The 23,482-nt window shown below is 40.8% G+C and overlaps 1 protein-coding gene across 1 annotated transcript in view; it reads left to right on the forward strand.

Annotated features, from left to right (window-relative positions):
* FGD6 (FYVE, RhoGEF and PH domain containing 6) overlaps positions 1 to 23,482 on the forward strand; it is a 140,287-nt gene that overhangs the window by 48,947 nt on the left and 67,858 nt on the right. Inside the window, exons 4-5 of the mRNA XM_030819830.1 lie at positions 16,619 to 16,686; positions 16,770 to 16,800. Of these exons, the coding sequence (XP_030675690.1) occupies positions 16,619 to 16,686; positions 16,770 to 16,800 (99 nt within the window). The remainder of the gene's footprint in view (positions 1 to 16,618; positions 16,687 to 16,769; positions 16,801 to 23,482) is intronic.

Genomic DNA, 23,482 nt, shown 5'->3' on the forward strand with positions numbered 1-23,482 from the left:
GTGTTACAGACATTCCCATTATACTCTTATTTTATTTTTTTTGTTTTTTGAGACGGACTTCACTCTTGTTGCCCAGGCTGGAGTGCAATGGCACGATCTCGGCTCACCGCAACCTCCACCTCCCAGGTTCAAGCGCTTCTCCTGCCTCAGCCTCCCGAGTAGCTGGGATTACAGGCATGCACCACTATGCCCGGCTAATTTTGTATTTTTAGTAGAGACAGGGTTTCTCCATATTGGTCAGGCTGGTCTTGAACTCTCGACCTCAGGTGATCCGCCCACCTCGGCCTCCCAAAGTGCTAGGATTACAGGCGTGAGCCACCGTGCCCGGCTATACTCTTATTTTAAAATGTACGATAAATTGTTGTTGACTGTAATAACTCTGTTGTGCTATCAAACACTAGATTTTGTTCATTCTATCTAACTGTGTTTTTGTACCCATTCAATATTCCCAATACCCTCCACCCTGATTATGGACATTGAACATTTTTTACCTGATGCCACCAGTACTAATAATTTCCCTCCTTTAGAATTCTCAGCCACGCTAATGAATTTTCTCTTTCTGTCTCTTCATCTGAGACAACAATAGCAATGATAGAATAGTCTCTTTCTTTCTAGACACTTGTTAATCCATCTGGCCACAGGCTGGTGAATGCCTTTTTCTTAAGTAATTTGCTTTCATAGTGGTCTTTGGAGTCAGATTACCTGGGTTCCCACCACTTACTAGCTCTGCGATCTTGAACAACTTACTTAATTTTACTTTCCTTAGTTTCCCCATCTGTAAAAAGAGGAGGAAAAAAAGTGGACACTTGACGTTATTTTCTAAGATTGTTGTGATTATTAAGTGATTATACACTATTTAGAACAGGGCTTAACACAAAGTGAATGCTTAGTAGATTTTTACCTATTATTGATTTTTTTTTTTTTTTAAGATGAAGTTTCACTCTTGTCTCCGAGGCTGGAGTGCAGTGCTGCGATCTCGGCTCACTGCAACCTCCGCCTCCAGGGTTCAAGTGATTCTCTTGCCTGAGCCTCCTGAGTAGCTGGGATTACAGGCATGCGCCACCACACCCAGCTGATTTTGTATTTTTAGTAGAGACGGAGTTTCTCCATGTTGGTCAGGCTGGTCTCGAACTGCTGACCTCAGGTTATCTGCCCACACTGGCCTCCCAAAATGCCGGGATTACAGGCGTGAGCTACCGCGCCTGGCTGCTATTATCGATTTTTATGAAAATAAGCAAGCCAAATCTTAAACATCTCAAATCAAGCTTTCTGTAATCTTACCAATAAATATATTGTTTCTGGCTTGCCTTTTCTTATCTTTGATGAGTAAATATGAAACTTATTTACATGTAAGTTAGTATTTTATTTTAATGGGAAAACTTGAAATTTGGCATCCTAAGTCCTGGGTTTTAGTCTTAGATTTGTCACTTACTAACTGTATGACCTTGGTTGAGTAATTTTTTAAAGTCAGTTTATTTACATGAGTATCACTTCACAATTGACTTCAGGTGACTTAAAAAATGTGTGTAATACAAAAAGTCAAAATGTTTTTTTAAATAAATCAGGTTGTCAACATATAAATGGTGCTGATATCACTGGATATCCACCTGCAAAAGGATGACATTGGACCCCCTTCCTTTCGACATACACAAAAACTAACTCAAAATGGATTATAGACCTAAATGTAACAACTCAGGCCTGGTGCGGTGGTTTGGCTGGGCGCGGGGGCTCACACCTGTAATCCCAGCACTTTGGGAGGTCGAGGCGGGCAGATCACTTGAGGTCAGGAGTTCGATACCAGTCTGGCCAACATGGTGAAATCCCATCTCTACTAAAAATACAAAAATTAGCCCGGTGTGGTGGTGCATGCCTGTAATCCCAGCTACTCAGGAGGCTGAGGCAGGAGAATTGCTTGAACCCGGGTTGTGGAGGTTGCAGTGAGCCGAGATCGCACCATTGCACTCCAGCCTAGGTGACAGAGCTAGACTCCATCTCAAAAAAAAAAAAAAAAAAAAAAAAAAAAACTCAAACAGTGAAAAGATCAGTCACCCAGCCTTAAGAATCTGAATAGACTAAAGAAGATATACAGTGGCCAATAAGGATGTAAAAAGGTGTTCAACATCATAAGCCATTAAATAAATACAAAGCAATGCTTCAGTGAGGTACCACTGCACACCCACTAGGGTGGCCATAATCAAGAAGATGTACAGTAATGAGTGCTAGTCAGGATGTAGAGAAATGGGAGTCCTTATAGGATCTAAAATGGTGCAGCCACTTTGGAAAACAGTCTGGTAGCTCTGAAAAGTTTAAATATAGAGTTACCATATGACCTAGCAATGCTACTCTTAGGTATCCACCCAAGAGATATGAAAACATATGTCCACACAAAAACTTGTAGAGGAATGTTCATAGCAGCATTATTCATAATAGTCAAAAAAGTAGAAAGGGCCAGGTGCAGTGGCTCATGCCTGTAATCCCAGCACTTTAGGAGGCCAACGTGGGCAGATCACTAGGTCAGGAGTTTGGGAGCAGCTTGACCAACGTGGTGAAACCCCGTCTCTACTACAAGTACAAAAATTAGTCAGGTGTGGTGGTGACCATCTGTAATTCCAGCTACTTGGGAGGCTGAGGCAGGAGAATTGCTTGAACCAGGGAGGTAGAGGTTGCAGCAAGCCAAGATCATGCCACTGTACTCCAGCCTGGCCAACGGAGTGAGACTCTGACTCAAAAAAAAAAAAAAAAAAAAAAAAAAAAGCAGAAAGAACCCAAATACTAATCAAATGATGACTGCATAAACTAAATGCGATATATTCCTACAATGGAATACTATTCAGCCATAAAATAGGAATGAGGAATGACTGATAATGGGCATGGAGTTTCTATTTATTTATTTATTTATTTTTTGAGATGGGGTCTCGTCCTGTCACCCAGGCTGGAGTGCAGTGGTGCGATCATGGCCCACTGCAGCTTCAACCTCCTTGACTCAAGTGATCTCTCATCTCTTCCTCCTTAGTAGCTAGGATTACAGGTATGCACAACCATGCCCGGCTAATTTTTTTTTTTTTAAAGACATGGTCTTGCCATGTTGCCTAGGCTGGCATCCAACTCCTGGCTTCAAGCAATCCTCCTGCCTTGGCCTCCCAAAGTGTTGGGATTATAGGCATGGGCCACTGCACCTGGCCTGAATTGTATACTTTAAAAGGGTAAAAACATATTTTGTGATATATGAATTATATCTCAACAAAGCTATTATAAAATAAACCTTGCTGAAGGAAAAACAATAGTGCTAATGGAAGATTTGTACAGAGTAATGTATATCATGTAGTCCTATTCATTAGCTGAGGATGGGCCACAAATTTGGCTTTCTAGCAACTCAGGAAAAGTTGGTGATATCAGGCTGGGTATGGTGGCTCATGCCTATAATCCCAGCACTTTGGGAGGCCAAGGAAGGAGGATAGCTTGAGACCAGGCTGGGCAACATAGTGAGACCTCGTCTCTACAAAAAATAAACAAGATTAGCCAGGTGTGGTGGGGCAAGCCCCTGGGAAGTTGAAGCTACAGTGAGCTATATTTAGGCTACTGCACTCCAGTCTGCACTCCAGCCTGAGTAACAGAGCAAGACCCTATTGTAAAAAAAAAAAATACAAAACCCAGAAAAAGAAAAAACAAGCCAGGCATGGTGGCTCACACCTGTAATCTCAGGACTTTGGGAGGCTGAGGTGGACAGATCTCTTGAGCCCAGGAGTTCGAGACCAACCTGGACAACATGGCAAAACCCCATGCCTACAAAAAAAACAGACACAAAAAATTAGCCAGGTGTGGTGGTTCATGCCTGTAGTCCCAGCTACTCAGGAGGCTAAGGTGGAAGGATCACTTGAACCTAGGAAATGGAGGTTGCAGTGAGTGGAGATCACACCACAGCATTCCAGCCTGGGCAACAGGGAGGCCTCATCTCACTTAGAAAAAAACAAAATTGGCCGGGCGCGGTGGCTCATGCCTGTAATCTTAGCACTTTGGGAGGCTGAGGCGGGTGGATCACCTGAGGTCGGGAGTTCGAGACCAGCCTGACCACCATGGAGAAACCAACCCATCTCTACTAAAAATAAAAAAAATTAGCCAGGAGTGGTGGTGCATGCCTGTAATCCCAGCTACTCGGGAGGCTGAGGTAGGAGAATCCCTTGAACCCAGGAGGCGGAGGTTGCAGTGAGCCAAGATTGCACCATTGCTCTCCAGCCTGGGCTATAAGAGTGAAACGCTGTCTCAAAAAAAAAAAAAAAAGAAAAAAAGAAAATTGATACGGATCTGACATAGGTACTGTTTTTCTTCATGTTGCATGAAGAAAAGGAGTTTTATACAAGTTAAGTAACTTGCCTTGGAACCCCAAGTTGGGGTTTTTAACCCAATCTGTCTCTACTAACAACTTGGTACAGCCGTGGAAGCTGAATGATGTCAGTGAAACATGTTGAGGTGAAATACCTAGCCATGCTGATCTGTCCTGTTCCCTTTTCTAAATTTTTATTTTTATATTTTTTGGTCTTTCCTTTCAGGGCTTAAATGCTTGTTTAAAAAGTAAGATGTATTTATTCTGCTTGTTTGTGGTTAGAATATTCATCATCTTCATCTTTCTTATATATTGATTTCCTTGTTTTTTTTTAAAAAATCTTTGTAAAGTAGCTCATATGATACATACTTTCATAAAGAAAGGGCGAAAACCTAAGAGAGCATTGTTTAGAGATTAATCATGATGTCACCTCATTTTTGAAATAACTTAATGATAAAGAGATGTTTCTCAGGCAAGTCTGGATGTTAACATTTTTTGTTTTTTATTAGAACTCTAGAGTAGGATAGAAGAGGCCTTTTAATAATTCTATTAAAAAGTAATGGATAGGCTGGGCACGGTGCCTCCTGCCTGTAATCCCAGCACTATGGGAGGTCCAGGTAGGTGGATCACTTGAGGTCAGAAGTTCGAGACCAGCCTGGCCAACATAGTGAAACTCCGTCTCTACTAAAAATTCAAAAATTAGCCAGGCACAGTGGTGTGTACCTGTAGTCCCAGATGCTCAGGAGACTGAAGCAGGAGAATTGCCTGAATGCGGGCGGTGGAGGTTGCAGTGAGCTGAGATTCCCACCACTGCACTCCAGCCTGGGCGATAGAGCAAGACTCTGTCTCAAAAAAAAAAAAAAAAAAAAAAAAAAAAAGGAATGGATAAATTTCACTGAATGTCACTTGTAGTGAACAAATATGAAATGATAAGAACACAATGAAGAATTTACAAAGCTGCTGAGGCAGGAGAATGGCGTGAACCCGGGAGGCGGAGCTTGCAGTAAGCCGAGATTGCGCCACTGCACTCCAGCCTGGGCGACAGAGCGAGACTCCGTCTCAAAAAAAAAAGAGAAAAAAAAAAAAGAATTTACAAAGCTGGGCTAGCGTCAAGAGATCGGAACATAAAACTAGATTTCGGCTCAAAGGTTCTGTTTTGGAATTTGTTTGACTTATTTTATGACCTTGACAAAATTATTTCATTTGTTTGTGGCTCATGTTTCAACTTCCACAGCAGTGTACTTTTGGGAGATGCTGTTATTTAACAGGGAACTGCTTTGAAATGCAATGTAATTTAAGTGAGGATTTTCATTAGCTGAAAAGTTGAGATGCCATGGGGTGTGTGTTTTTCCATCGCTGTTTTACTTGGGTCAGAATCAGTCATTGTTCTTACAAGTTGGAGATCATATAGAGCTTTTAATTTTTTTTAATTTATATTTGACTTTCTGTCCACTTTGAAGATGATTATAATCCATTGACTTATTTCTAATAATTTTTATACCTCTTTATTTAGCTCTGTAGCTTTCCTGGTTTAGAAGGTAAAATGGACAATGGAATATATAGACTCCTAGAACCTTAGAATTGGAAAAGACCTTAATCATTTGGTCCAACCTCCTACTCTTTTATGTGATTAAAGCTTTTAGTTCATTTGAATTTGCATTTTTGTGTTATGCAACACATCTTCAAAAGCAATGTGCTCTGTCTCAGATTCTGAGAAGGTGGCAGCCATCCTTATACACATTTGCTTATTCATAAATATTAATTGCACAGTGGACCAAGCAGCATGCTATGTGCAGAAGGGTACAGGGTGAATTAGATCAGAGACTAGAGGGAATTCAGACATTTCAGCAAGTAAACAAAGTCTACTGGGTTAAGTCCTCTAAACATTACATGATCAAGAAATTTATCTTGTCCTTTGACAGTAGGAGGGAAAGAATATCAAGGCAGCCATCATAAAAAAAAAAGTTGGAGTGTTGTCTTAAAGGACATTTGGAATATGAAAGGCAGAAGTCTTCAGGGAGAAGGCGAAGTGATGGGGAATCAAATCAAGGCAAAAGGAAAGGTATATGCGCAAAGGGACAGACACAGAAGGGCAGAGCACGGCTGGAGTTGCAGTGTGGTGGGTTAGAGAGTACACAGTGTGGAGGATGAGGGAGAAGGCTGGCGAAGGTGAGTGGACACGTTGTGAAATGCCTAATACCCTTGGCGAAGGAAACTTGAATCTTTGTTATCCATCTATGATAGGGAGCTGCTAACATTTAGCCTGAGACCTAACCCGGTTATATTTGCATTTTAGAAATATTCTAGTGGCAGTGTATAGAAGGGGTTGCAGTGGGGTAAACACAGAGCCAAGGAAACCTCTGAGGTTGCTGTAATAGTGAGGGCAAGACGTAAGGAGGCAACATCAAAGGAGAGGAAAGGATCATTTAAGCTTTAAATATTCAGGAGACATTGATAGGACTTGACTCAGTTGTAATAATAAAAGGTGACTGTGGGGACAAAAAAGAAGAGTCCAGGTTTCTGGCATTAATGAGTTGGTATCTACAGTAGCTAGTATAGGAGTAGCTGATGGATTGTGTTTAAACGGTGATTTGGAGTCATCAAATGCTTTATTCTTTGTGAAGCCTTTCCTGATTGACACACCTCTGCCCGATTATGGTCTTTCACTTCTTCAAGGTGTCAGCACTTTTCATAGTTGTGCTTATATATAGTTATTTGTATGTTCAGTTTGTTTCCCTTATTCACTTCTTGAAGGCTGGGGCTATTTATTTATTTATTTATTTATTCATTTTTAGACAGAATCTCACTCTGTCACCCAGGCTGGAGAGTATAGTGGCGCAATCTTGACTCACTGCCACCTCCGCCTCTCAGGTTTAAGTGATTCTCATGCCTCAGCCTCCCAAGTGGCTGGGACTACAAGTATGTGCCACTGTTGGCACCCAGCTAGTTTTTGTATTTTCAGTAGAGACAGGGTTTCACCATGTTGGCCAGGTTGGTCTCGAACTCCTGGCCTCAAGTGATCCACCTGTCTCAGCCTCCCGAAGTGCTGGGATTACAGGTGTGAGCCACCGCACCTGGCCAACTGGGGCTATTCTTATTTATCATAGTTCCCTGCAGCCTTGAACTCCTGGGCTCATGTGATCCTCGTACCTCAGTCTCTCAAGTGATTAGGAACTACAGGCACATGCCACCACGCCTGGCTATTTGTTTTTTGTTGTTGTTGTTGGGTTTTTTTTTTTTTTTTTTTTTTTTTCAGGTATCACTATGTTGTCCTTGCTGGCCTTGAATTCCTGGCCTCAAGTGATCCTCCTGCCTCCCAAAATGTTGAGATTACAAATGTGAACCATGGTGCCCTGTGTAATTCCCTCTTCTAACACCTACTTTTAATGTTCCATTTTAGACCTACACAATCAGAATTTCTAAGACAGTACCTGGGAATCTGAAATTTAAGATCTGCCTGTGATTCTAATGACCACTAATGTTTTCAAATTTATATGTAGAGCAGTGAATGGGCTGGTGGTAGAGCTGTTTTTTCTTACTAACTGCTATCAGATGACAGAAAGTCAGTTACTAACTTCAGATTTTAAAATGAAAGTGTAAAGATGGTACTGACTTCTTTCTCTTGAAAATGATCTCAAAATAACAAGGAGAAGAAATGTAAATTCTGTGCTCAGTGACATTAGGAGACAGCAGAAAACCCTGTCGACCTAATGGAAAAAAAAATGAGGCAAACTTAATATAAGTAGAGAGTTTATTTGGGCCAAATTTGAGGACTACAAGCCTGGAGCATAGATCCAAGACTCCTGTTAGGGGCAGTTACAAGTGGGGTTTTTGTTTTGTTTTGTTTTGTTTTTGAGACAGAGTCTTGCTCTGTTGCCCAGGCTGGAGTACAGTGGTGCGATCTCGGCTCACTGCAACCTCTGCCTCCTGGGTTCTAGTGGTTCTCCTGCCTTAGCCTACCTAGTAGCTGGGATTACAGGCGCTCGCCACTACGCCTGGCTGATTTCTGTATTTTTAGTGGAGACAGAGTTTTACCACGTTGGCCGGGCTGGTCTCAAATTCCTGACCTCAAGTGATCCGTTCACCTCGGCCTCCCAAAGTGCTGGGATTACAGGTGTGAGCCACTTGGCCCAGCCACAAGTGGGTGTTTTTGTTTTTGTTTTTGAGATGGAGTTTCACTGTATCATCCAGGCTGGAGTGCAGTGACGCAGTTTTGGCTCACTGCATCCTCCATCTCCTTGGTTTAAGCAATTCTCCTGTCTCAGCCTCCCAAGTAGCTGGGATTACGGGTGTGCACCACCATGCCCAGCTAATTTTTGTATTTTTGGTGGAGACGGGGTTTCACCATGTTGGCCAGCCTGGTCTTGAACTCCTGACCTCAAGTGATCCGCCTTGGCCAAAAGTGCTGAGATTACAGGCATGAGCCACCATGCCTGGCCACAAGTTGTTCTTTGTTTGTTTGTTTTGTTTTTTTGAGATGGAGTTTCGCTCTCATCACCCAGGCTGGAGTGCAATGGCACGATCTTGGCTCACAGCAACCTCTGCCTCCTGGGTTCAAGCGATTCTCCTGCCTCAGCCTCCCACACAGGTGGGTTTTTTAAAGGAAAAGAAGAGGCAATTCCTAAGTTGTTTGTCAGTAATTTATATTAAAATATCATAAGCTGTTTGATTGACTTTACATTGTTCTTTGTTTCACAAATTCCAGGAACATGGAGACTATGGGTGGAGGCAGCTGGTCAGGGACAAAAATGCCTTCAAACAGTTGCATCTGGGCATGGGGGTTGGGCCATCACTGAAGTCTCATACTCATGTTTTTCTGGGCCTGATAAATTTTGCGTACCTCACATAGCTCAGTTTGCTCTGAGCTATTTTTCATTTTTCACACCATATGAGTAAGGGCTACCATGCCCACCAACAATATATAAAGGTTCCAGTTGGTCCACATCCTCACCAACACTAGGTATTTTCTGTGTTTTTTTTTTTATTATAGCCATTGTGTGGGTGTGAAGTATATCATTGTGGTTTTAATTTACATTTCCCTAATAACTATGTTGAACAAGTTTTTATATACTTATTGCCCATTCTTACATCTTCTTCTGTGAAATGTTTCTTCACATATTCACATCTTTTATCTTTTTTTTTAATTTAAAAAAAAAAACAGAAATAAGGTCTTGCTTTGTTACCCGGGCTGGTCTCAAACTCCTGTGCTCAAGTGATCCTCCCACCTCAGCCTCCCAAATTGCCAGGGTCACAAGTGTGAGCCACCGCACACAGCCTTTTTGTTTGAGTTATCAGAGTTTGGTTTTGTTTTTTTTTAAGAGACAGGTTCTCACCCTGTCACCCAAACTAGAGTGCAATATTGCGACGATAGCTCACTGCAGGCTGGAACTCCTGGGCTCAAGTGATCCTCCTACCTCAGCCTCCCAAGTAGCTGGGACTGCAGGTGTGTGCCATTATGCCTGGCTAATTGTTTTTTATTTTTTTATTTTGTAAAGACAGGGTCTTGCTATGTTGCCAAGGCTGGAGTGCAGTGGCTCAATCATGGCTCACCACAGGCTCAACCTCCTGAGTTCAGTGATCCTCTTACCTCAGCCTCCTGAGTAGCTGGGACTATATGTGTGCACCACCATGCCCAGCTAATTTTTGTATTGTCTGTAGAGATAGGGTTTTACCCTGTTGCCCAGGTCTCGAACTCCTGTGTTCAAGCGATCTGCCTGCCTTGGCCTCCCAAAATACTGAGATTACAGGCATGAGCCAACACTCCCAGCCCTATCAGAGTTCTTAATGTATTCTAGCTACTAATTCTTTCTCAGAATCATGATTTGCAAATATTTTCTCCAGTCTATGGTTTATCTTTTTATCTTCTTAATGATGTCTTTTGAAGCATGAACAATTTATGAAGTTCCATTTATCAGTTTTTTTCTTTCATGAGTTATGCTTTTGGTGTTGTATCTAATAACTCTGCCTAATTCAAGGTCATAAGGATTTTTAAAAAATGTTTTCTTCTAGAAGTTTTACAGTTTTCACATTTTTAGTTAATTTTTGTATGGAGTAGCCTCCTCTACACAAGTCTGTGTAATGCAGGCCCTGGTAGAGCAAGGTCCTGAAAAGGAGAGAAAAAAAAGATACAGAGTAGAGACCTAACAAAAGGAGAGTGATAAAAAGAGGAGAGGAAACAAAGGGTAGGTGCCAAAAATAAATTAACAGCTACTTGAAATTTTTGTGTCGAGCTCGTGCACATTTTAGCTGACTCCAGTAATCAAATGCTTCCACATCTATAGTGTGCCTGCATTTCTTTAAAGCTACTGATGAGATCCGCTCTTGACCTTTAAGGGATGTCACATTATTTGGAAATGAAGAGTCAGGGCTTCAGTTCCCTGAATGGTTTTGGTTTCTGTTTTTCTCATTTTTAATGCATTTGTAATTTTAATTTTATTTATGTTATTATTATTATTATTATTATTATTTTTTTTTTTACTAACGGCATGGTCTCGCTATGTTGCCCAGACTGGTCTCAAACTCCTGGGCTCAAGCAATCCTCCCACCTTGACCTCTCAAAGTGCTGGGATTACAGATATGAGCCACCATGCCAAGCCCATTTCTAATTTAAAATTTATACACTGTATTTTGTAAACATTAAACTTTCTATCTACAGATTATATGGAGAACCCCATTGTGATAGAAAAGTTTGGACTTGCTAAAATATTTTTTCAAAATAACAGTTATCCGTGTGTGTGTGTATGTGTGTGTAGATACTTATGTAATCATGATTATTTAGTGCCTGATACATGGTCTGCCAGGTCAAGGTCAGACTGTGCTTAAGACTGCAGTCTTCCTGAGGAATATAGCTATGTGTAATTTAAAAGGTGAGTGATCACGCCTGTAATCCCAGCACTTTGGGAGGCTGAGACAGGCAGATCACGAGGCCAGGAGATTGAGACCATCCTGGCTAACACGGTGAAACCCCGTCTCTACTAGAAATACAAAAAAAAATTAGCCGGGCATGGTGGCATGCACCTGTAGTCCCAGCTACTTGGAAGGCTGAGGCAGGAGAATCGCTTGAACCCGAGAGGCGGAGATTGCAGTGAGCCGAGATCATGCCACTGCACTCCAGCCTGACCAGCAATGAGACTCTGTGTCAAAAAAAAAAAAAAAAAGAAAAGTGAGTGAATGTATGGCCGGGCACGGTGGCTCATGCCTGTAATCCCAGCACTTTGGGAGGCCGAGGCAGGTAGATCATGAGGTCAGGAGATCGAGACCATACTGGCCAACATGGTCAAACCCAATCTCGACTAAAAATACAAAAATTAGCTGAGTGTGGTAGTGCATGCCTGTAGTTCCAGCTACTTGGGAGGCTAAGACAGGAAAATCTCCTGAACCCGGGAGGCGGAGGTTGCAGTGAGCTGAGATTACACCACTGCACTCCAGCCTGGTGACAGAACGAGACTCTGTCTCAAAAAAAAAAAAAAAAGTGAGTGAATGTAGTTGAGCAAAACATATCCAACCTGTTAGTCTCCATCATTCAGGAACCTATCTTAGGAAAGGGGAATAATAGGAATAGAGGTCATATTCATCTGTCTATCTAACTGTCTTTTTAGCAGTAGAATTTGAGAGCTAAGGTAAAGTAGAATGAAAAAAATATCCTAGGCTCATTAGACTGGACTCTGAATTAGTAATCCATTGCTCTTTAAAGATTATTTTCACAAGTAGTTGGTTTCACAGCCTTCTTTGAATATTTTTTGCATAACAGTATTTATATTCTTTTTTTTTTTTTTGAGATGGAGTTTCACTCTTGTCGCCTAGGCTGGAATGCAGTGGCACTATCGTGGCTCACTGCAACATCTGCCTCCTGGGTTCAAGCAATTCTCCTGCCTCAGCCTCCCAAGTGGCTGGATTACAGGCATCTGTCACCATGCCAGGGTAATTTTTGTACTCTTAGTAGAGACGGGGTTTCACCATGTTGGCCAAGCTGGTCTCTATCTCCTGACCTCAGGTGATCCACCCACCTCAGCCTCCCGAAGTGCTGGGATTACAGGCATCAGCCACCGCACCCAGCTCAGTATTTATATTCTTATGGAAGGGTCAGGATTTCTTGTTATTGCATATAAATTATTCTGTAGTAAAGTAAGAAAACACGAAGGGACAAATATATACAAACTGTAAGATTAGTGGCTACTTCCGTCAGAGGAAGAAGAGAACTTTAATATCGCAATTTAACAATTTGTTTCACAGAAAGATTTAAAACAAGTATTTCAGAATGTTTGGATGTGTTAAATCTTGGTGGGAGAGTGGATGTGTGGGTATTATGTTTAGCAGTAATTATTTGTAAGGATATGCTGAGATTACTGGCAGATATTGAAGAGAGATTCAAGGTGTAATAAAATTATTTGTAGGTTAAATATTGGGAAATCTGTGTTCTTTTTCCAACTGTGCTAATAGTTATCAGGGGAAATTCAGCCAGATATCGGGCAAAATTCACCCCCGATATTTCACGTAGATTCTTTTCTATTTTCCCTAAATGTCAGCTGATCTGAGAAATAAAGGGATAGAGTACAAAAGAGAGAAATTTTAAAGCTAGGTGTCTGGGGGAGGCATCACATGTCGGCAGGTTCCGTGATGCCCCCTGAGCCGTAAAACCAGCAAGTTTTTATTAGTGATTTCAAAAGGGGAGGGAATGTACTAATAGGGTGTGGGTCACAGAGATCACATGCTTCTCAAGGTAATAGAATATCACAAGGCAAATGGAGGCAGGGCGAGATCACAGGACCAGGGTGAAATTAAAATTGCTAATGAAGTTTCGGGCACACATTGTCATTGATAACATCTTATCAGGAGACAGGGTTTGAGAGCAGACAACCAGTCTGACCAAAAATTTATTAGGCGGGAATTTCCTCGTCCTAATAAGCCTGGGAGCACTATGGGAGACTGGGGCTTATTTCATCCCTACAGCTCGACCATAAAAGACGGCCGCCCCCCGAAGCGGCCATTTCAGAGGCCTACCCTCAGGGACGCATTCTCTTTCTCAGGGATGTTCCTTGCTGAGAAAAAGAATTCAGCGATATTTCTCCCATTTGCTTTTGAAAGAAGAGAAATACGGCCCTGTTCTGCTCAGCTCACCTGCGGTCAGAGTTTAAGGTTATCTCTCTTGTTCCCTGAACATTGCTGTTATCCTGTTCTTTTTTCTAGGTGCCCAGATTTTATATTGTTCAAACATACATGCTCTACAATTTGTGCAGTTAACACAATCAACACAGGGTCCTGAGGTGACATACATCCTCCTCAGTTTACAAAGATGACAGGATTAAGAGATTAAAGTAAAGACAGGCATAGGAAATCACAAGGGTATTGATTGGGGAAGTGATAAGTGTCCATGAAATCTTCACAATTTATGTTCAGAGATTGCAATAAAGACAGGCATAAGAAATTACAAAAGTATTAATTTTGGGGAACTAATAAATATCCATGAAATCTTCACAATTTATGTTCTTCTGCCATGGCTTTGGCCGGTCCCTCCGTTTGGGGTTCCTGACTTCCCACAACAAATAGTCAACTTTGAGTCTTGGCAAATCTCTATTTTAAGTGAATGTTCTTTGGGACTGTGCTCTTGGTCCAACTCTCACTTTATATAGTCCATGTGTTTGACTTCGTTCACTCTAATGACTAACTACTATTTATGATTCTAATGGTTCTCAATGTAATAAAAAGAATGAATGCAAAAATAAAACTTTCCCCTATAGTTCTCTGACTTCTTGTGAGCATAGAAGTGATCGCAGTGTTTTTTTTTTGTTTTTTGTTTTGTTTTGAGACAGTTTCACTCTTCTTGCCCAGGCTGGAGTGCAGTGGCACCATCTTGGCTCACTGCAACCTCCACCTCCCAGGTTCAAGCGATTCTCCTGCCTCAGCCTCCTGAGTAGCTGGGACTACAGGCATGCGCCACCACACCCAGCTAATTTTTTGTATTTTTAGTAGAGACGGGGTTTCCCCTTGTTAGTCAGGCTGGTCTCCAACTCCTGACCTCAGGTGACCCACCTGCCTTGGCCTGCCAAAGTGCTGGAATTACAGGTGTGAGCCAGTGCGCCCGGCCTGATTACAGTTTTTAAAAATCTAAATTTTAACATACTATAAAACCTTGAGGAATCCTCTCCCCCATTTATTCACTTGAACATCACCCATGCTTTAATAAAGTAACGAATAAAAGGGTTTCGGTGTATGTATGGAACGTATATAGTCATATTTTTTAAAATTTATTAAAATGTAGTTTTCAGAAGGGTTTCATTGTTAAACCTGCGTCTATTTTTATACCTTGGTTGTGACACTGAAATTCTGGAAGCAGTTGAAAAAAGTTTTTTCCCTCAGTGTTGTATACAGAAACTTAAAAAGAAAAAAGAAAAAAAAATTTTCCCAAATGAAGAACTAACATAGTCATGTGATCCATCACAGTGAGTCTCGGGGAAGCAGATCTGCTAGATCCATGATTCCAATGTTAAAAAGAAGACTACTTTAGAGAGAAGTTGCTACCGTATTTTTTTTTCCTGTGGCATTTCATTAATGAATGACTGCTGGACTGTCATAGTCATTTTTAATGTTTATCATGTCATTGCCTTGTCCAGCTGCACCCTGGTCAGCACAAAATAACCGTGTCCTGGTGTTGCCAGTGCCTACGAGAATGCAAAGAGATCTCTTTCCAAAACCAGGTCTGACATTTCTTCAAAGAAACATCCAAGCATTTTCCTTTTAATGTCAGTAGTCATCATTTTCACCGTAGGTGTAATATCTGAAATTTATACTTGCTTGTTCCTTATTTACTCTTTTTGGTCTTTACTGTGGAACTGTAGTGTTCTGATCTTGAACTGGAACATAAATGGAGAGAAGCTTCTCTCCTTTTCTCTGATTTCCCTGGAACTAAATCCAGCTCTCGATATTTTATTGAAAACAACAACAACAAATTCACCTAAATACTGAGACCTCTTTTTGAGTCATCTTTATTATTATTTTGTTAAAGATGCACATTTTTTTTGTTCCTGCTAGGGCATTTAATTTTTATACAAAGTAGTCCATAATAAAAGAATTTCATGGCTGGGCACGGTGGCTCACACCTGTAATCCCAACACTTTGGGAGGCCAAGGTGGGCAGATCACAAGGTCAGGAGATCGAGACCATCCTGGCTAACATGGTGAAACCCCGTCTCTACTAAAAATACAAAAAAATCAGCCAGGCGTGATGGCACGCACCTGTAGTCCCAGTTACTCGGGAGGCTGAGGCAGGAGAATCTCTCAAACCTGGCAGGTAGAGGTTGCAGTGAGCTGAGATCACACCACTGCACTCCAGCCTGGGCAGCAGAGCCAGACTCCGTCTCTCTCTCTCTCTCACACACACACACACACACACGAATTTCATTTCAGCTCCTTAGCATAAAACTGCCTTGACTCTCTAAGCATATATCTAAAAGGGATTTTAAGGAAATTCGGAGAGCCTGTGACTATAATTTTGACTTATATTTGTTATAGATTGAAGAAGAGCCCTGTTCAGACTAAAGTTGTGAGTTAAAATACCTTTACTTATGGTGAAGTTCTCATATACATTCCATTGGATATTAACTAATTCTTTTTGTTTGTTTGTTTTTGTTTTTGAAACGGAGTTTCATCCTTGTTGCCCAGGCTGTAGTGCAATGGCGCGATCTCGGCTCACCGCAACCTCTGCCTTCTGGGTTCAAGCAATTCTCCTGCCTCAGCCTCCGAGCAGCTGGGATTACAGGCATGAGACACCATGCCCGGCTAATTTTGTATTTTTAATGGAGTCGGGGTTTCTCCATGTTGGTCAGGCTGGTCTTGAACTCCCAACCTCAGGTGATCCACCCGCCTCAGCCTCCCAAAGTGTTGGGATTACAGGCGTGAGCCACTGCACCCGGCCAAATTCTTAAATTATTTGTACGCACCCAAAGGAGTCTTCTTCTGATATCTATCTGTAAGGGGCCACTTCCCCTGTAGCCTTTTTAGTTTGTGACTTCCATTTTGAACCACTGATGGTTGCGTCCCAGCAAGGTTCTGGAGCTACTCAGGGCAGTTCATCAATCCAGCTGATGACAGTGAAGATTACTGATTGCTCTCAGCTACTCCTGTGACATTGGTTTATCCCTCATCCAATTCTCCACGTTTGCCATTTGAAATGTTATATAGTATGAACTGTGTGCTAGTAGGAAACTTACAAGTATCCGAGTTAAAATTCATGTCTGACTAGCTCATAGCTGATCTTCATTATTCTTTTATGAGTTCGTGCTAAATGTGCTCTTATCCACAGGATGAAGATAATGGAGTGAAAAGTAAAGTTCATCATATTGCCAAGGAGATCATGAGCTCAGAGAAAGTGTAGGTATCTAGTTTACAATTCAGAAGACTGTTTTCCCCCCATTGGCACATTTAAAACATTTTTTCATTGTTGTTTTTTACAGGTTTGTGGATGTGTTAAAACTTTTGCACATTGTAAGTATCTGCTAATATTTTCTTGAAGTCTAAGACTATTCCCTTTTGTACTTTCCCTACCCCTAGAAATTTTCAGCATTACTAACTTAATGATAGATATTTTCTAAAATGTATGTATTTCATATATGTAGATAACATGATTTCTGAAAGAGTCTTAGTAGCTATATGTCCAAAGTCTTCAAACTTTATGTCTTCATAACAGTTTTTAAGGTGATAATATATTTTCTTAGGCATTTGCTGAAGATACTTGCTATTAGAGTTTTGCATTAGCAATACATGAAGAGTATCATTATCATTGTCCAAAAGTGTTTTTCTCCTACCTAAATAAGCTCCCAGAAACAGACTTGAAATAGACAATTTTGTTACTATTTTTCCTTTTACCACCTCCATTTAGGAGAGATTAGAAATCGACATTTTTACAACTAAGTTTTAGTTCTATTTTCCGTTTTTTAAATGGTCAACTTTTTTTTGTTTTTTTGGTTTCAGAGAGCGTTTCATTCTGTTGCCCAGGCTAGAGTGCAGTGGTGCGATCTTAGCTCACTGCAGCCTTTCAACCTCCTGGGCTCAGGCAATTCTCCTACCTCAGGCTCCTGAGCAGCTGGGACTACAGGCACTCACCGCCATGCCCAGCTAAATTTTGTAATTTTTGTAGAGATGGGGTTTCAACATGTTACCCAGGCTGATCTCAAACTCACGAGCTCAAGTGATCAGCCTGCCTTGGCCTCCTAAAGTGCTGGGATTACTGACAGGAGCCAGTGCAGCCAGCCTATAATTGTCAACTTGAACAGACTTGTTAGGAAAGAATTATGATATGTGTCTGGGTGCATATTCATTTTTCTCATGCACTCCTTTGTCCTTGCAGGTTTTCACAAGTTTCATTATGCATTGACAGTTAAAGTGCTTTTAGTGTTACTTTATTTCAATTATATTTAGGCAAGATATTAAGACTCAAGAGAGGGGTAAAACAAAAGGAAAACGTAGATGAAACAATGAAAAAAGGAGTTGAAGTGACAGTTTATGTGGTGTAATTATTAACATCATAAATTAGGCTTAATTGTGGAGAAATGAAAGGTTCACCAAATATACATCCATTTAAGTCTTGGCAAACACTATCATTATTTTCAGGTTTTCTTTGAATGGATACATATGAACATGAAAAGTAGGTTACACTTAGGGATGATTCACATTCACTAAATGATTACCTGTGCTCTGCACTTGGTCCAAGAGAAACCCAGGGGCCTGGCCTGGTGTGGTGGCTCATGACTGTAATCCCAGCACTATGGGAGGCTGAAGCGGGTAGATCACCTGAGGTCAGGAGTTCGAAACCAGCCTGGCCAACATGGCGAAACCCCATCTCCACTAAAATACAAAAATTAGCCAGGTGTGGTGGCATGCCTGTAGTCCTAGCTACTCGGGAGGTTGAGGCAGGAGAATCACTTGAACCCAGGAGGTAGAGGTTGCAGTGAGCCGAGATGGTACCACTGCACTCCAACATGGGTGACAGATCAAGACTCTGTCTCAAAACAAAACAAAACAAAAATAGGGGCCTGATTCCTATGTGAAAAATCTCTAGCTTTGGAAATTCCAAAAGAATTCTTAACATTGCTAATTTCTTTTGAGAAAATATTTCCCTGTGAATAGTTTCTCACGTTGACTTTTGGCTATATTGGTAATATTGGTAAGTTCTCTCTTCCTCTCTCTCTCCTTTTTTTTTTTTTAATGACTCGGGGTCTCACTCTGTCACCCAGGCTGGAGTGTGGTGGCACAATTTCCACTCACTGCAACCTCTACCTCCTGGGCTCAAGCGATCCTCCCATCTCAGCCTCCTAAGTAGCTGGGACCACAGGCATCCACCACGCCAGGCTAATTTGTTGTATTTTTAGTGGAGATGGGTTTTAGCCATATTGCCCAGGCTGGTCTCGAACTCCTGAGCAATCTGCCCACTTCGGCCTCCCAAAGTTCTGGAATTAGAGGCATGAGCCACTATGCCCAGCCAGTTCTCTTTTGTAATAGATTTTCTTTTTTTAATGATAGGACAAAGCTAGGCATGGGTAGCACACACCTATAATCCCACCTACTCAGGAGGCTGAGCCAGAAGAATCCCTTGAGCCTAGGAGTTCCAAACTGCAGTGAGCTGATTGTACCACTGCACTCTAGCATGGATGACACAGCAAACCCTTTTTCCAAAAAAAAAGGACAATATTTTGTCACCCTAACAAATTTGTTGAGTGTCAAGCTTATTGTCATTTCATATAAATTATAAGTTTGATAAATAAGTGGCTTTTCAAAATGAATTTCTTGTATATTTGCTGCTCTGCCCTGAACATCCCCACCACACTGTAGACATCTGATATAATTAAGTACAAGTTAATAGGAAGGTTTTTGGTTGCCTTATTTGCTCTCTGATGGGAGCTAGCCTTAGTAAGTATCTCTATAAAAATATTATGTAAATGTACAAATAGTCTGCATTTAAAAAAATATTTGGGCCGGGTACGGTGGCTCATGCCTGTAATCCCAGCACCTTGGGAGGCCAGGGCAGGTGGATCACCTGAGGTTGGGAGTTCGAGACCAGCCTGACCAACATGGAGAAACCCCGTCTCTACTAAAAATACAAAAATTAGCCGGGCGTGGTGGCGCATGTCTGTAATCCCAGCTACTCAGGAGGCTGAGGCAGGAGAATCACTTGAACCCAGGAGGCAGAGGTTGCAGTGAGTCGAGATTGCACCACTGCACTCCAGCCTGGGCAACAAGAGTGAAACTCCGTCTCAAAAAAAAAAAAAAGTGTGTGTGTGTGTGTGTGTGTGTGTGTGTGTGTGTATACATAAAATATATAGTATATATACTATATAATATATAGTATGATATATAGTATATATAATATACTATATATTATATATAATTATATAGTGTAGTGTATATAATATATAGTATAGCAATCTATTATATATTATAGACATTATATATAGTATATATACTATATATTATATACATTATATAGTATATATACTATATATTATATAATAGATTACTATATATTATATAGTATTATATACCATATACTATATATAGTCACTTATTTATCAAACATTATAATTTATATGAAATGACAATAAGCTTGACACTCAACAAGTTTGTTAGGGTGACAAAATATTGTCTTTTTTTTTTTTTTTTTTGGTAAAAGAGTTTGCTGTGTCATCCATGCTAGAGTGCAGTGGTGCAGTCAGCTCACTGCAGTTTTGAACTCCTAGGCTCAAGGGATTCTTATATATATTATATATAATACTATATATTATATATATTATACTATATATTATATATAATACTATATAAAACTATATAATATACTATATATTATATATGCTATATTATGTAATATACTATATTCTATATATTATATAATATATGCAATATATTATATAATATATACTATATATTATATATGCTATATATTATATACTATATATATTATATTTCAAGAAAATTATTACTTGAAATCTCTATTATGCTGTATAGGATATAGTGTATCTTTGGATGTATTAGCTTGCTTTCAGAATAGTATATAATATATAGTTATATACTATATATTATATATATATTTGGAAGGGGTTTTTTTAGACAAAGATGGACTGGCTATATAGTATTAGTAATGAAGCATCTTTGCTTCACTAATTTCTTTAGGTGGAGACGTACATCCACTTGAAAATTTGAGAGACTCAATAAAATCCATAGAGCCAGAGGCAGGGCTACCCTAGGCATCCTGATGTCTGTTACTAAATAGATCTTTTTTTTTTTTTTCGCATTGTAAAAGGAATAGAAGACTTTCTCAGTTCTCATTTTTTTTTCCATGTTAAAATCACTTCATGCTGTTTTACTGAATACACCCTGACTTTTGAGTCTTGTGAAGCATTTTCAGCATTTTTTCTTTAGTTGTAAAGAATCTTTCTCTAGCTTCTGTTGACATGGCTACCAAACCTTCACTCTGGAGCAGCTTCTTTCACATGAGAACTGTCCTTCACTGAATGAAGCTCATTGTTCAGAGTACCTTTGTTTTGCTGCTGAGGTGTTTTCCCTACCTTGGTTTGGTATTTCCTTCTCTTTAGATGCCTCTGTTTCACAGCTCTCTTTCCAAGCCTTCAGGGACTTGTGGAGAGAGGGAGGGAAGATGACTTGTGGATCTTAAATGATGTTCATCTGATCATTTAACTTAACCGAATCTCCTTTAGTTAAATAAATGGTGCTCTATTAAGTGCTGTCTATGTTCCTTGCAGCATGCTATGTTACATCAATTATCTGTTTTAATCCTCATAACAGCCCTATCAAATAGATGTTATTCCTGTTTTTTTCAATGAAGAAAGTAAGCTAACTGTCAAAAATAACCCATTACTTAATAGGAAAACCAGACTTTGAAGTCTGGTCTGTCTGAGCCCTTGTACTTAGTTGTTCTTTAGCAACTGATTGAAAATTATTACTTGAAATCTCTACTATGCTGTATAGGATATAGTGTATCTTTGGATATATTAGCTTGCTTTCAGAATTCTTTTAGTTGCCCTGGAAACCAGAGAAACTTGTTTTTCATCTTCTAAAGATGAAAATGAAGCTAGATCTTGGTCACTTAGAGTTATTATGATGATTACTTGTTAGTGTTATTAAAGGAGATTGGAAACTAGACATAAAAGATTGCTTTCAGTTATGTTTTCTACAGTTTTGCATTGATGATTATGCACCACTGATGATTATATACCGTATCACTGGGTCTGCATATAGAGAGGGAAGAATAATTTCATTGGGAAAATATTTTCATTTTAAAAACAAAGTCAGATGGTTAATGTGGGGACTTTCCCACCTCTACTTTTACTCCATAGTTTCACACTCATTTCTGCATATTTATCATAGCACTTTGACCTCCACAGCTGCTTTGCTTTTGCTTAAAGTGAAGTGATTCCTGGTGTCCTTCATGAGGACAGGGAACCTTATAGAGCTCCATGTCTGTCCGTATGTTCGTTTGGTCTTTGTAATTCACTGTGTCATGACAGTAGTTCAGTAATGCCCTGAGGTCAGGCAGCTGGGTCAGGACAGCTGGTAATTAAGTCACATACCCCTCGTTGGTGCTGGAGATATAAAGCCTGACCCCATAAACAAGGCCATCTGTTTTGTGCTTCATTGCCTCAGATGCTCATACTTGATTTTATTTGCATTTATTTTTTGCTTAGGTCTTCCCTAAGTGATTCGAGCTGTCAAAGCTGGTATGTTAATATCTCAAAAGAATTAAAGATCAACTTAAAGTTAATCTGATTCTGATTTGTAGGTTTTGGGGAATTAGTAAGAATAATATTATCATATGCTTCATAATTCAGAGGCCCATTTCTAGCTCTACAAATTCCACATTAAACAAGCATTTGGTTATTATGACCAGAAACTACAGTGTAGGTGGTTCAATTTTGCATGCAGAATCTTTGGTAGGTTTTGTTGTAAGGATGAAGTCTAGGTACTTGATGCTAACAAACTCTATAGCTAACTAACGTTTTCACACTCTTAACTCCTCCCCCCACTATTTTAATATTTTATTTACCCAGCTTTTCCAGTGTGAAAAATTAAACTCTGGATCTAACTTTTGAAGAGCTAATCCTGCTGTCTTGCATCCTCACCGATTTCATCAAGGAGGTGTTGGTGAATTTAGATTCTTCTGCCTCAAAATAGCTTTGCCTCTGGCTTTTAAGTGTCATCACACTTTCCCAAATTATCCTGGTTGTTAACATTTAGAAAAATAACCAGACGTATGTTGTAATAATCCTTTTATAAAAAAAAAAAGATGTCACCTCCTCCCAGTGGCACCAGTTTTTGCAATGGCTGAGGTTCATGAAGAGCTGAGAAGTTAAAGATTCTGCGTGTGGTTCCTGTGTGAATTAGTTACATCTGGCATTGGGGCTGTAGCACACAGCTGTCAGGAAATGGTGGCACAAGAGGTGAGGGAATGAGAATGGGGCCAGGGCGGCCGGGCGCGGTGGCTCACGCTTGTAATCCCAGCACTCTGGGAGGCCGAGGCGGGCGGATCACGAGGTCAGGAGATCAAGACCACGGTGAAACCACGGTGAAACCCCGTCTCTACTAAAAATGCAAAAAATTAGCCGGGCGTGGTGGCGGGCGCCTGTAGTCCCAGCTACTCGGAGAGGCTGAGGCAGGAGAATGGCGTGAACCCGGGAGGTGGAGCTTGCAGTGAGCCGAGATTGCGCCACTGAACTCCAGCCTGGGCGACAGAGCGAGACTCCGTCTCAAAAAAAAAAAAAAAAAGAGAATGGGGCCAGGGCTGCTGCATGTGGTTATGGAGGCCATAATTGGGAGTGGAACCCAGTTATTCAATGACACTTGTTGAAGCAAAAGCACAGTATGGCAGGCTTTATTCAGGACTATCACAGTAGGCATAGGGGGCCTGGTGCAGTGGCTCATGCCTGTAATCCCAGCACTTTGGGAGGCTAAGGTGGGTGGTTCACTTGAGGTCAGGAGTTCGAGACCAGTCTGGCCAACCTGGTGAAACCCCGTATCTACTAAAAATACAAAAATTAGCTAGGCGTGGTGGCATATGCCTGTAATCCCAGCTACTCAGGAGGCTGAGGCAGGAGAATCGCTTGAACCCAAGAGGCGGAGGTTGCAGTGAGCTGAGATCGTACCACACTCCAGCCTGGGC

Source organism: Nomascus leucogenys, chromosome 10, assembly GCF_006542625.1.
Source record: "Nomascus leucogenys isolate Asia chromosome 10, Asia_NLE_v1, whole genome shotgun sequence".
Classification (NCBI taxonomy): domain Eukaryota; kingdom Metazoa; phylum Chordata; class Mammalia; order Primates; family Hylobatidae; genus Nomascus; species Nomascus leucogenys.